The sequence below is a fragment of the Hylaeus volcanicus genome, chromosome 8, assembly GCF_026283585.1.
Source record: "Hylaeus volcanicus isolate JK05 chromosome 8, UHH_iyHylVolc1.0_haploid, whole genome shotgun sequence".
Taxonomy (NCBI): Eukaryota; Metazoa; Arthropoda; class Insecta; order Hymenoptera; family Colletidae; genus Hylaeus; species Hylaeus volcanicus.
Window position 1 is genome coordinate 8,587,598 of NC_071983.1, and position 15,529 is coordinate 8,603,126.

Here is a 15,529-nt window from a genome sequence, read left to right on the forward strand (position 1 = left end):
AGCTTCTAGAATTAGGTCTCCTAGTCCCCTGTTCTGCCTTCTGTCTAGCTTTCTATGTATTCATGAGATATTCTGTACTCGTATATTCTAAATAAAGTGTTTTATAATGTAAACACATGTTATTCGGTGCTCTGAACGTCATTGCAGCGTTATCGTTCGCGAAATTGGAAACAGTACGCGAGTACATCTCACGTGGCAATCGTTTTAAAGAACAGAACTTTCTCAGTTTCAAATTTGGAGAAGCACTCAGGCCGGGATATTTTAAAAATCTTCCGATGGCTTAGAGATATTCCCGAAAAGCGGGAATTTCTCCAGGGCTTTTGGAAGTCGATGAAGTGGAAGCGAGTATACTCGAGAGAAACGAAAAAGATCACGTAAACTAAGCGTGAAAGAACCGAGCGGGCATTTCCAACGATGAATTTTCTTCTGCTACTCCAATTCTCGTCAGTTCGGACGCATAACACTTTACAGAACACTGTAAAAGCTATTTCCGATCGCTCGTTTCGCTAGGATTACACGGTGTTCTAAAACCAATATTTTCTCTCTTTTCGCTGCCGTCGAACTGAAGATGAAAAAACGCCTTGCGCGTTTGGTAGATGAATTTCTACGATAATCGTAAGATGGATCGTACAAGGAATCGTAATAATCGAATAAGAGGAATCGTACATTACAGGGTGATACAAAGGGTGCGTGCGTTTTGCAATTGTTTAACACTAAGCCTACCGACATTTCATTTGTACCTATTTCTACTGCCATTCGTAAAATGACCGATCTTAGAGACACTTTTAAAAATAAATGCACCATAATTTATGAAATATATAAAAAATTACATGCAGCTATTTAAAAAGATTAACCATTTTAGGTTCACCTAGAAGATAGGAAATATATAAATTGAAACCCTTGAAACACTTGCAACCACTTGCAAAAGTTTGCATCCATTCATTCCCTACTTTTGCGACAGGCGGTTCGACCGTCTGACCAAGACGGACTCGATCCACTGCGTCTACCGCAAAGCTGATCGCGATGTCCTCGCCTCCTCCTTCGTTCCACGATCTTTCTCGTGGCCGTGAACGTGTTCGAGAAAATGTTAGGTAGAAACCAGACCCGACGAGGGAGCAAAGCCGATTGAATAATTCAAACAACGAAATCTCAAACGACTCGCGATTCATCCTCCCACGTCCGAACCTGTAATAAGAGCGAACTACTCCCAACGAAGGGACATTGAAAGTCTGGAGTCTCTCAGGTTTCCATATGCGATCATGTCGAGTTAGTTTTCCCTCCGTCCCTTTTAATCGCGGTTTATCCAGATAAAGCGTCGTTTGCTTTAAGAGGGCGATAACGACCGCGTGTACGCGACCACCGTGTACAACAGGCATATTCGAGGATCGATAATGCCAATCGCCTTTCGCGAACGTTGCAATTTCAGCTGCGACGATAAAGGTAACATTTTCTCGTGGCACGCGAACGCGTTCTTGAAAAATTACTATTTCCTTCGCTGTCCTTTTTCACTCCATGCTTTTTGTCCCACCCCAGTAATCCGTTAGGAAACACGTCACGAGGTAAAACCAGATGTACTCTGTATTAACCTTGCGACCCTGTACCGGTATTTCGGTCCTTTCCAGAGCACCGTATCGTAAACTTTCGCGATCGATGGAAAACAATGACGCAGGGAAGAGTTACATAAATGAAAATCTTGATATATACCAGAAACTCTGGTTCACCGTTTGTTTCGAGGTGTACGAGGAACTTCACTAAATTATACATTCGTGAAAAGATAGAAAATTGGCAGGTGCCCGCAGACACGCGATGTTAATCGAGCGTTCCTCGCACCTATTGCGGAACGGCGGTTTTATCGCGGCACGAACAACGTTTGACGAGTTACATCGTGATAAATCGTCGGGTCTGCGTACAGCATAGTCAGCGCGTGTCGACGATTCGATTATTTTTAACAAGGAAACGTCAACTATGTCGACGAACGCTGCGTCGACGCAACGTTCGCTTTCTATATTTTTCCACGTTTCGTTTTTGTGCCTCGACGGATAACAAGGCGAAAAATACGAAGGTCGGGGGCTTCCATCGGGGGATTCACCGAGAGTCCGCTGCTTTTCCGAAGCTCGCGGAGGGCGGACATGGAAACATAAAAAGAAATCGCTGATAGCTCGGAGCTTCGGGGAACTTTCAAGCCACGACCGGTTGCCAGCTCAGCTGCCGGAAATGGTTTACCGTGAATGGTCAGCGAAAATCGTTTCGCCTCTCCTTTTTCCACTTTTTCGTCGTTTTTCGCTGTGATGCGTAACTCCTGAACTATTTCTTGCGATCGTAAAGAGAAGTACGGTCGCAAACACAGGGTTCAAGGCAGAGTGATCTTAACGAATGCGGCAAAATGCAAAAAGGATCAATGTTTAGAAACTGTAACAATATTTTTCTCCCTTTAGTACGTTAAATCCCAGACTAAAATTTGTGAAAATTTTCACGAAGTTAGAATTTTGTCTCGAGACATTACATTCTAGTTCCCCTAATATTAATCATGCGCCCTAAAGGCTTTGCGAAACAAAAATCAGTTAACAAAACCTACAACGTCTGAATTGTATGGTTGAAAGGGTTGGTTCGCCATGCGTTAATATTCGACCACGGTTTCGGAAACGTATTCAACGCGAATTTTATTTACGGGTCTAAAAGAGTACGGAGACAAACAGCTCGATTGATATTCCGGTCGGGTCGCAGCGCAAAGGACAGCCAGGAAAGGATCACTCCACTTTTCAAGTCCGGTTTGAAAGAAACTGTTGCCCGCGGAGTTCAGTGTCCGCGGTAGCGGGAGGTCGTGGAACCAAAGACGAAGAAATCTGTCGTCGACCGAGCGCAGCATCCGTCTACTTGCTTTTTTTCACTCGTCGGCAGAAGCCAGACGCCGCGACGTGGGAGCGTTGGATTTTCACGCGGGCCTGGCTTCATTCGTTCTCGAATGGGAAATTCGAAACAAATCGTTGATGGATCGTATAAAAATATTTTCAAGAATTGCTGACGGTTATGTTCCCAGCGAACAAAACGCCTCGAGCACTCGCTACTTTAATGATAGAATGAAGGAAGCTCTTGGAGAAGCACCAAGCACCCAATGTGTTGCATTCTGGTCGAAACGTGCCTTTTAGGACAAATACTCTAATATAAGAACATTCTCTATTGGAGGTTGATATCCCCAATGGGAACTACATCTTACAAGTCTCAACTTGGAAAGTCTACTCGTTCGAGAGAGGCTATGCTCTGGTCACTGTATGCGAGGACAGATGGATTAGCAGCTGAGAACGAATATAGTAATATGTACATCACAGGAGAGTATCTTCGAAAAAAATTTTTAACTAATATTTCTTATATCCGTAGCGTCAAAATCCAACATTTCTTGCGATTTCGACGCCTCAAGGGCCCACTATACAATCGACGAATCGTGTCCAACGTTTCGCCGTATGCTAATCGCCGAATGTACACCGGCATTGTGCCAACACCTGTTTGGTATCGAATTTCGAGCGCCGAGGTGACGACGAAATGTTTCTGTGTTGCTGTCAGAAACGGACAAGGGTGTCACCGAAAACCCGGGGCAGAGCGACGTGCCGTCGTCGATCGTGAAAGGGTTGGCAAGTGATCGTGGTTTCAGGTCGACGCCAGAATATCGTGCAGCGATTTCAGTTTTGGAACTCGCATTCGCGCGTGTTTCCACAATTGTTTCTTTCTGTCCCGCAAGATCCTTTCGAACTAAACACGAGCAAACGCGAAAAGGCTCGCGAACGAAACGAAAACCTCATACAACGAGTCTCCGTGTGACCCTATAACGTATTAACTTGCCTCTTTGAGTTAATAATGCGCGTACGCCATATAGAATTACGAACGATCAAATTTCTCGTCCAAACCTTAATGCGGAGACTCGTTTGCCAGTCGAACGATTCGCAGATCCAAAATAAGATCGAAGAGAGACGTCGCGCAACTAATTGGAAAACACGAAGGACCGCGTACAGCGAGGAATCGGCAAGGAAAGGAAGACTTTGGAGAGGGGGTTAATAACGAGGGAAGATCGAGCCCGACGGATGGAAAGGAAACGGAACGAGGAATCTCTATATCGCCTTCACCCAGCTGCTTAACCAATCGGAAACGACCTTCCAGTGGATTTACTCTTCCGGTGGCTGCGGGAGTATTCATTTCTCTTTCGTCAAATGGAAAGAAATCCAAAGGGGACGATGAAAATGACTTGGAAAATGACTTTTCGGTCCAAGTGCTTCTTTGCGAGAGTTTCGATGCGACAGGAGTCGACGGTACGATTAATTTGAGAGACGTAGAAGAAGCTGCGGAGGCACTACTAGAGTCGCAAGTGCTCGGTCCGCCTAACTTTCCTATATAAACCATTCTCGACTGTTCTCCAAATATCCCGTAACAAAAAAGAGGAAATACCTCTCAAAATCAGATCCAGGACTCCCAAAATGGTAAATGACTCTTTACAAGAACAAATCTAATTCAACTTTTTATCCTGCAACGCACAAGAGAATCAACGCCACGCTAACTCCAAGAAGCAAAGAGAGTCAAAAATCATCAAGGAGAAAAGCAGGTTATATTTTCACTCAAGAGGGGACAAAAAAACAAGAAAAAAAAACCTCCAAATATCCCGGCGTCTAAGGCACGGGCCTGCTAGGTAGCCTTACCGACGAGTCCACTAGAAGGACCAGGACGAAACGTTCCCTTCCTTTTTTCCCCTCTCACGCTCTCCTTTTACAGAACTGCCACCAGAAAGCATTTAAATATGGAGAGTTCTCCAGTGTCCTATCAAAGGGTAGCACCCAGACGGAACCGTTCGGGGCTCACCTTGTTTCCATACCAGGCACCGCGGCAAGGTTGTCGCGCTGCAAGTTACAGCTGTACGGTGAAGGATACCTCGCCGAAGCCGGGAACGGGACAGGATGTCTGCGAGGCGTTCCCCCTGCCTGGAAGTGTCGACGTCGTCGTTGATAATGGTGTTGTCGTTGATGCTGATGATGTTGGATCGGGATCTGGATCCTGTGTATCGTGCCGGGCACCCTCCAGCAGAGAACATACGGGATGGCGAAATCAGGCTTGACCTGCACCACGGGTAGCAGGCGGTACTCGACTCCACGTGGATGAAAGGACACCGATCGGCAGTTATCCTCGCTCGTCCCGTGCACCAAGGGACGACCCTCTCCGCGGAGGACGTTGTAGTCGCGCCAGCAAAGGTCACGGGGTAACATGTCACGAGGACATCCTTGCCAACCGCCAACTACCGGCACCTGCCGCGTCTCTTCATCTTCGCGACAGCTCGTTTCGCGCTATTCCCCTGACTACTTTTAAAGACCGCGGTTCGAGGAATCCTCCTGACCACACTTCGCGTTTTCTTGCGTTCATCCAAGTCAACGGTCGTCGGTACGCGTATCACCGTGCTCCAGAAGCTGCTCGAGTCTCTCGTTCGCGAAGGCACTCCGCGATCAGGGAACCGAGTCTACGTGTCGCGGATACGACTGACCCTCGACGACACTCGTCACCGCCACGAGGAACGGCATCCTGGTCTGGTCGCGAGCCCGTTCGTGAATTTTTTGCGGATTCGAGCCTACCTCGGGAGGGCGTCGAGATGCCCGCGCGACACTCCCTTCGCGGCACGACACTCCGCCGACCTTACATCGACTCGTACGATCGTAGCCGAGTGCCCGAGACCGACGCGAACCAGCCAACGAACGGACGTGGAACGAAAGCCGGGAGAGGAAGGAACGCGCACAGCCCCCGAGGAGGATGCGACGCGCCACGAATTTCAAACTGGGATGCGCGCGCGCACGATATCACCGGGAACGCGAAGCTGCGCGCAAAAAGAAACCCCTGAGGGCCGTCGACGCGACGTCGAGACGACCGGGCGACGCCAGGTCTGAGATTTTAACTCTTTCGATCTGGATGCTTTCTCCTTCAATTCTATTCGTCTTTTAGAAATTAGCCCCTCGCACTATTTTCACGATTGTTAAGTTGAATTCAAGGCATTTTCAATGCCAAGAGCTTTTTTCTTCATTAATGATTAAAAATATTGAGAATTTCATTCCAAATTAAATAGAAGCAAAAAAATTCGTGTTATATTAGAAACTTGACATTAAGAACCAGTTTATAACTATAAATTTGTTCATTTAAATGTCGTAATTAGAAAAATAATTGATTAATTAAAATTTCATATACATTTATCTCCGATTGTGCCTCCCATCATACATCCTCAAGATATATTTTAAACATAGTACTCGAAAATGGTAAAAAGAAAGTCACCGAAAGGTACCACATGATGAAGAATTATAAAATATAATTTTTATATAAAAACGTAACATTGAAACACATTATATTCTCACAAGATAACGTATACGTCTTAATTATATAATGTCTCTGATAACCAGTAATAATCAATAATATTGATGGCGGTTGGCAACACCATCAACCTGAAATATCAAACTAATCCCTTGCAAGTTGTTTGGAGGGGTCAAGAAGGTCAACGTCTAATCCTGTTGATTAAACCTCGCATTATCACTTGGCCTCTCTAAGCGTTGAAACGATACCAATGATATTCGGTGAATGGTTACGTCCGTGACTCCAATTAGTCGCAACGCCGATGAAACGACACTGATTAGATCCACGGGTAATAGAAACCTCGGAAAGCTCTAACTACGCGTAGCGTTAAATTTAATTTAGAATTCCCTTGGCCCGAAGTGGCCGGTAACCTTAGCTCGGTAGCTAGACAATTAGCAACTCGCGATATCGGCCCACAGTTCGCAAGGATCCGCTAATATCTTCGGCTATCAGCGTTGAAAATTTAGCGTTGACCATCTCCGCGACTATCGTCGGTAATTACACGAGTGCTCGAGGTAACCGGCGAATACGAGAGAGCTGACCTTCTCCGCTTTCTTTTTCCTCGTTGGGAGCATTTTTCTTCCCTCGTTCGGCACTATTTGTGATTCCATCTGGTCGCCCCTAACAGGTGTCGGGTTGTTCTTTCGTCGAGGGAGCCGCGTGGTCCGACGATTTGGATGCATTTCGCGATAATTCCAATCAAGCACCGACGATACGCAATTAGCCGTGTCGATTCGCGGTGACGGGGCCTGCTAATGAGCACGAACCAGGCGCGGAATTTCAATCGAGCACTCGTCGGCTCGCCGATTCCGCGTTATCTCGGTTGGACGCGACAACGACGCCGCTGTTGCACCTGTCGCGGGTTCGACCAGGCTGAAATTTCACCGGAGGGTTGGAGAGAAGGGTGAACGGTCGCGTGGGTCGTTTACACCTGTCCCTCTCGAACCCCCTCGTTCCACCTGTACGGGTGCTTGCCAACCGATACCGTCACGAATCATTGACCGTCGGAAATAGTTTATAACGATGCGAATTACGAGTTTCTCGTCCCAAATTCCAGTGGATAACTCTGTAGATAGGCACAGTTGTTCCACGTTAACATGTTGATCGTCACATAAGTAAGTTCGACGTGCGGATCAATAAATTTCAAGTTTTTCGCATCTTTGAAATGTCTGCCTCGCGAGTAACAGGCATGGAATTTTCAAACTTTCCCAGAATCGTGAAATTAGGTCACAAATTCCATCGACGATCGGAGTATCGGAGGTCGTCTCCTGCCAAGAGGCTAGCCATCGAGCCGAAGAGAAAAGTCGAGCAAAGCGAAGAAGGATTACCGTCCTTAAGAGGATGTCTCGAAGCGACCTTCGCCCTCGGATCGATCGATCGTGTTCGCGAAGCATCGAGAAATCTCTCCTCTCGTTTATTATTGACAACGGTCCATTATGCGATGCTCGAGACGCGCATAATCGCTCGTTACACCGGGGACTAATTAGTAACGCGTAGATCGCGACAGGCGATAACAAGTTTGCCATCGCGGGATAGCCTCTTTCAACGTTCTACGCGCGAGAGAGAGGCGGAAAGACCGAGGACGCGGAACACGGGCAATTTTCAATTATTGCCACGGGAAAACCTAAAGGATCGCAACCGCTGATTATCGGAAGCTGCGTTCCAGAATTCGATAAATAAATTTCCACGTTTACCCTCGTTAACACCACGCGCCTTATTCCGATAGAACTAATTCATATTGAAGATGCGAAACAAATATCCTATAGGGAAAAAGGAACGTTCCGAATCAAGTATTACGTTGGCCAAAAAATTCGTTCGGTTTGTCGTGATGGTTACTAATCCCCTAAATTTATTTAAAGGATGGAGAATATGATATAGAATAAAGATATCTCCTAGTTTAAGAAAAATCGCTGTTTATTTGTATATTAAAATTTGAACAAACTCTTTGGACAACCTAATGTAAATGTTTGCCGCGCTAGAGTGTTAACAAGTACGATTGTGGACGACATTCATTCTTTAAGAAAGAATAAGATGTTGATATGCGAGATTGTAAATCTAACCTAGAAGCATTAAATTTTAAGGAAACGCAAAAACTTATCGGCCTCTTGAAAATGAAAGGCACGTGTTATCCATCAATTGCAAATGATGCAACCGCGGCGCCTCCATAGGGAAATCGTTTTGAGGGTCTGCGCGAGACATATGGGGAACAGCCACGATGGCAACTGTCTGTGATAGTCACTCGTTAAATATCGATACGTTAGATAACGCGAACGCAAAGCGATAGGATCAAACGGCCCGTTTGCACGCGGCGCAACGATTCGGTTTCGAAGCGAGCACCAGAATTCTATGGCAACGACGGTAATACGATAATGTTCCACGATCGTGCATAACCCATTCCTCACCGTTGCGCGCGTGAATACACACATATAGTCAACGAGAAGTTTTCGACCCTTATCGATAATTCACAGGACTCGAAGAATTCCCGAATCATCGGCCAATCGAATCGACCACCACCCTTCGAACAGAGTTGAAATACACTTTCGCGTTGTAAACGGGGTTAGCCCACGGTTATTCGTAACTATGCTGCAGTCGACGATGATAGTGTAAAGACCGTAACAAAGTAGTAGGCGGTAGCCTCTATGGGTCGAAGGTCTTTCACCCTCGACAACGGTTAACCTCGTGGAAAGCAACGGCGTCTTTCGCTCCACCCTCTGGAATAGTATTCTTCGTAAACGGTGGAAATAATAGAAAAAGTAGGTACAAAACCGGGTACCAGAGGTGGCGTCTGCGATAATCCTAAACTACAATAGTCCAATCAATTTAATATTTAGAAATACCGCGACAACTCTTTGATTTACTACAAAAGTGTTAGTAATTTCAGAAATTGCACTCCCATATTTGCAAGCCTTCATCGAACGCTCGTAATGGTTCGACGATTACCGTCACACGCGACTCGCAACTTCTCCTTTTTCTATTCCCTTCGCGATCACGTTTGTTTCCTTTGTTTTTCTTCCCTCTACCGTTCCCCCGACTGTATTTCTTTCGGTATCGAAGCCTCTGTCCCGTGTAAATATATCGAGTCGAACTCGATCGGATTTAAAATTTAAATTGAATTAAAAATGATTCGCGGGGGTGCGAAATCGTTGGCTCGATTTAAAACACAAACAGGAAGATTGGCGCCGAACACCTTTTTCATTATCGCTGCCTCGAATTCGCTCTCTGGAACGAACACTTCGCGAAACACCCCCCGCCGAGTAAGTGTTTCTTTCGTTCCCGGTCCATTCTTCGATTCGATCCACGGTAATTCCTCCGAAGTTACGAGACAGAGAGAGATAGAACCGGAGAAAAATTGCATTCCGCGATCGTGCAACAGCTGCTGGTGGCTGGCTGTCCATGCAGAGTGGTAGCGAACCGCGCTGAAACGACCGGTATCGCCCGAACGCGAATAACAAAGATAGGGATGCAGAAATCTGCATGCCCCGCGTACCACCGATGCGTGATATCCCTGCGAAGCGGCTTCTGTTCTCGTCTGACATTGGAAAGCATGCATCCGGACGACGTAAAACCTCTCGACAAACAAGCGTGCACGCGCCCCGACGAATACGAAAACGTTAAGGACGCTGCAAAGCCAGTCCCGAGCGAGTTCGACGAATTTTGAGCTAAAGCGAACGCGCCGAACATCTTAAACACCCGGAGATCGCGTTAACGCGTTTCTTTTGTCGCTTTAGCCTTATCTTTGGACGAACATTTTTACGCACCCTTGAAAAATATTCCACCTAACCCTGTGCTTTGCAGGTAACCATGGCACCGTGGTAATTGGAAATAAAAAGTTGAGAAATACGATGAAATAATGTACATTGGCCTCTGAAATAAATTATTTATTATTCAATGGCCAACGAAATTTTATCGTTTAATGGTGTTAACTATACCAAGTGCTTTGACACTTAAATCGAAGGTTTCTAAAAAAAGTGGAGTTAATCGATTTGTGCAGTGAGCGGCTAAAATGGCGAGTAACGGGGGACGAGCCTGGCAACGATTCGAGATTTGCAAAGAAAAAAGGCAAAGTCGAAAATGGGATAAAAAACAGGTAGAACGTTTGGATCACGGGGTGCCCTCGATGACGGCCCTGGGTGTCGCGCGTTCCACCGTGCACCATCTCCTTCGCCCAAGGGCGGCTCGGCTCGGCTCGACGAAACTACCCTCGCGCGACCATTGGCTCCCCGATTCGCATGCGCGATGTTGAAAACTACCCCTATTGATCCGCCATGCCACGGAGTTCTCTCCTTTCCACCACAAGGCTCCAACCCCAGGCCGCATCGTTCGCGCGCCGCTTCTGTCTCTTCCTCGCCCTTTCTCTCCCATCTTTTTCTCTTGTTTCGCTCATCCCCTTTCGGCAAGGACACTCGCACGCAAGATCCACCCAGATACGGCGGCTGGTGTTCGCTCGCTTCGCCAACGCCGCCGACTCTCTTTTCAGCTCTGCCTCATTGTTTTTAGGTGCGCGACTGGCGAACACCGACCGCCGGTGCTCTTTCGTGCCGCACCATCCGGGGAGGAATGCGTTTCCTGGCCCGTCGACGCGTCCGTTACCGTTCTTCTGCGAAATTTCGCCGGAGACAACCGGCAACCGCAGAGCATCCCGACGATTTATTAAGTTTTTACTTTCGGAGAGCGATCTGACGCGTTACCAAAGGCTGGACGGTTCTTTTGGAAGGTATAAATAGTGGTGGAACGAGTATACCTCGTGGTGCATGACCCAGACCATGTTTTTGCACCCAATTGAAAAAAGTGTCTCTTTTCTTAATTATACGTTTATCACAGTATTATGTACAGCTCTCTATTTTCTTCTTTTCGTTGCTCCATAGTTTTAATACTGTCTACAGTATCTCTTACATTCATTTGTATATCCGTTAGGGTCCACTGGCCCTACAGCTCGGGTACCTCGGGATCGCTAAACCCGTACTATAGCTGCGTATGCGAATGCTATAGACCAAGGGCATTTTCGTTACATTTGCATTTTCTTCAATAGTCGACTTGTATCTTGAACAGAGAATTATCGAAGAAGTTTTAAAAGCGCAGGAAGAACCGAATGGCATATAACGAGCGCATTGTCGATATCGCCGAACAAAGGTACGGCCAAGAAATAAAAGAGAAGAAAATGAACGAAATCGCGTTACGAGTAAAGCCCTACCGAAAGAGTGCTCGACGAAGTTTTCTTTGAATCGCGGTGTCGCATCGTCGACGAGCTTTAAGTATGCGCCAAGACGCTCCCTTCCCTCTTAAGCTGTTCATCGTTAAAGGCAAACGAAATCAGAATTTCCTTCGGGAGTCTTTCACCCTTTTCGCCGCGATTGCAACGACCGAACTTCGCCTGTAATTATTTCAGGTCCGCGAGGATCCAATTTCCGCGAGCGGTAATATCGATTAAAGTCGGCCACGTGCGACCCTCCCGACGCGTAATCGAAGAAAACGAGGAAAGAAGATCTCCTTTTCAAATTTCCCGTGCTCGCGCAGCTCTGGGAGTGGCAGAGGTAAATACAGGGAAAGAGGTCGAGGAATTGTTCAACCCGAAGAACACCGTTTATTGGGAACGGCTTCGAACGCATGGTTCTCGAGCGTTTGAACTTGCAACGGGATAATTCTATCGTACCTCGAGAGAGAGAGAGAGAAGTCTCCTTGACGAGGGAACAAAGCGGGAAACTCCGTTAAGAAGAAGCCAGAAGAGCGTACGCGAGGTGTCCGAGTAGAACAAGTCCGCGGAACGCGTCGAACTGAATATTTAAGAGCTGCTCCACTCGTGCAGAAAATCGAACGCTGTTCCTCCATTAAGGTGCAAGGTATACCGGAAGAAAAATAACGAAGCCGCGTTCCTGACAATTCTTCCCCTTTCGCGCGGATAAACTTCCACCCCTGTTTCGATCGCTGCTGAACTACAGCCATTCCCGCTTGCTCGCGGTAACTAGAACGCTGGAAATAGAACTACAGTTTTCGTAGATTCGTTTTTACTGGTTTCTCTCTCCATCCCTCGAGCAGGCGTATGCAAAAATCGCGACGGTCCGCAACATCACCGCAAGAAAAATCGATACGTTGCCGGACGACGAGTTATTCGCAGCCTGTCAACGCTACCGACTGGGATGGTCGCGTGAAGAGAGAATGTCTAACGAAGGTGGACACGTTGAAAAACTATAAATTGGAACTCGGGAGAAAAAGGGAACTGTTGGCGTATGCAGCATACACAGTGGTTCGAACAGGACGCGAGGAAGCTGGTAAACGGTTGGGTCTTTTTCATCAACGTTTTACGATACTTTCCCAACCCCCTCGAAGGACCTCGGGAAGGAAGCAGGAAGCACACGCCTCGCACACGCCTCTGGCCAAGTTTAAAGTTTTGAGTAAAATCCTGTCGACTCCCAAAGCTACTTTATGAAGCCAAGTTGCATCCAGTGACAAATTCCATCGGGATGGAGTCACGACGAATATTCAGGTGACGAAAATATAGAACGAAGCAATCTCGCGAGTGGTGCGGCCTTCGCGAAGCGAATGAATAAAAATGGTACCAACGCGCACATATAGGTTTACAGGAGATACATGAATGAATTTCACACATCTACGAGTATATATTTACAATTACAATTTTATTTGGAAACATAAAGCATTCATTCGAAATTAATAAAATTTCTTCAATAAATATAGAGGTTGCGAATACTTATGGGACTGACTGTATGTAATACATCGTAGGATATAGTGAATATATTAAAAACACAAAAATGACAAGTTTCCAAAGTTAGACTATTTAATATAATGGGATTCCTGTTCGCACATTTTGCAACGAGGTGACACAGAGTGTAAAGGGTTGAAATCGAACTCGGTCGATCGAGGACGAAACCCGCACTCGTAGGCGTTGTAACGTTTACGAGCGCGAATTTAAATAAGAAGCATTCAGGAAGCCTCGGTTAGCGTCGACCATCGTCGTAAAAATCGTCGACGAAGAAATTACGCGACACTTTCGACGACGACGCGTCGCGTACGGGGATGACAACGCAAATATCGAGGCAAGGGTTTCCTCCCGTCAAAAATAAGCCACGGGGATGAAAGGGGTGGGCGAGACGGTGCGCGAAGTATTGGCAAGGGTGACTGGCTCGATGCAAAGTAGCTTCGTCTCTCCCGTAATTTCCCTCCAGTCCCGATACGACTCCCTTCTCGATTCGCCCTCCGCATGGAAGCATTGTTTCCGCGCTCTCTTTTTTTCCCTTTGCGAGCCCTTCGGAGAGAAAAGCCGAGAGCGACGTCATTTTTCAAAGCGACGGACGCCCGGGATCGTATATATTTCCCGAAGGGCGTATCCGGCCAAGCACGATACCATCCTTCGAAATTTCAAGTCGACGGAATTTATCCGAGACGTCCAACGTCGTTGCCGCTTGGAAGTATTTTTTTTACAACCGAAGAAGACGCAGAAAACTGGACCGACGGGAGAATGACGCGTAGAGGTGATCGATGGGAACCACGAAAATCTACCGACGATTCGTCGATGACGACCTAATACTTTTAGTCGGGCGAAAGTCGTTTTTCCTCGCTTCAGAGCCGTCTAAAGTGTTTTGAACGTTGCATCGCTTCGCAGCATTCTCCTTACGTCGTTCCTCGCGCCGGTTCTCGACGAGAGCGCAAAGGCAAAAACTCGAGCAATTCTCATCGTTGATATAAATGGCGAAGGATCGCCGTCACGAGTTTCATCAGGGAGATTGTTTGCAACAACGCGAGCGCATTTTTGCAGCCATCGATCGTGTACACGCTCGCGAGCATGGAACGAAACGCACACGCGCTTAAATCGACCGACAGGGTTAAAGGTTCTCGCAGCGAGCACGTCGAGCGTGTGTCGACTGGCATTCGTCGAGCGTAACGCGCTTTGATCACTTCGCATTTTTTACTCCCTGCGACTGCGGGGCTGCTAAGTTTCCACCGTTGCAGCTACCAATTTCCTTAATTGCTTCCCGCTTTTTTCGAAAACTTCTCGCATTATTCTGCTTTTTATCCTCCTTCTGTTACTTCTCGCTCTGCCGGTTCGAGCGAACATGCAACGGTCTCGAGACGTTCGTCGTCAAAATTGAAGAAGACAGAATTTCTTTCGTTGGACTTTACGGGGAAAAAATAACAAATAGCAACGGGATGTCTTCTTCCATTTTCTCGTATTTCCCACCACTTAACGATTACAGCTCCGCTCAGAAGTATATGGATACTTCCTTAATCAAAATAAATATCTAATAAAAGTTGCGTATCTATTATACGTAAATATCAATTATATCATTTATGTTTCGGTATGTTTATGTTTCACCAACGAATATATTTTATTAATAGTCTTTTTTAAATATCACATTAGATAACGTTAAATCTTCTCTTACTAAACTTGAACATTATTAATTTCTTTCTCGTGTATTTTGGAATGTTTCGTCATTGATGTTTTTGATATACTGAACATTCTTTCTGAACTTTCCTATCTAAATAATCCCATAGTTCCACTATAAAATTGAATATAATACTCGGAACGTTTAACATTATTAAATGTTGTTAAATACACATCCAATACAGAATTTAGCAACGAAAGTTGTATAGTAATAATTTACGAGAGTGTACATCGAGCCACTAAAACAAACTTTACTTCTCGATGTCTTCGCATCTGTTCAACAATGTCCTGGGCTAATTAATAGTTGACGAAATCGAAATAAAAGTTTCACCCGTGAACATGAATTTTCGTTAGGTGAGATTCGGTACCTCGATCATGACGTTCCGAGTTAACGCGAGTTTCTGTCGCGGGGAAGCTGCTGCAACCGGCAACGTCTCGAATAAAATAAGCTAATCCCGCGTAACGAGATAAGAATAAGAAAGCGGTCGAGGCAGTGTTACGGAGCGGAAGAGGCGAGAAGACTCGGATAAAAGAACCAGCCATCGCTAGCCAGAGAACGAGACAGAAGAGGATGGCCGAGCTATACTCGCAGGAAACTTTCCGAGAGATTTCTTATCAAAATGCAAATCCACCGACCAACCTCTCCGATTTTCTTCCGCTTGTTCCCTCGCCGTTGCGCCGAGGAGCGAGCAAGTCGAAGCAACCGTCTGCTCTCTCGACCTTTCTTCCGATCTCGAGCATGTCGCGTCGCTCCTATTCCAGTACCGA

The 15,529-nt window shown here is 46.4% G+C and overlaps 1 protein-coding gene across 2 annotated transcripts in view; it reads right to left on the minus strand.

The window, feature by feature from the left end:
- Positions 1 to 5,703, minus strand: part of LOC128881240 (protein gustavus) — a 100,442-nt gene extending 94,739 nt beyond the window's left edge. Inside the window, exon 1 of one of the 2 annotated variants that reach the window (XM_054132080.1) lies at positions 4,843 to 5,703. In XM_054132080.1, the coding sequence (XP_053988055.1) occupies positions 4,843 to 5,243 (401 nt within the window). In that variant the 5' untranslated portion in view covers positions 5,244 to 5,703. The remainder of the gene's footprint in view (positions 1 to 4,842) is intronic. The other variant, XM_054132081.1, reaches the window with a different exon arrangement.
- Positions 5,704 to 15,529: the final 9,826 nt, after the last annotated feature.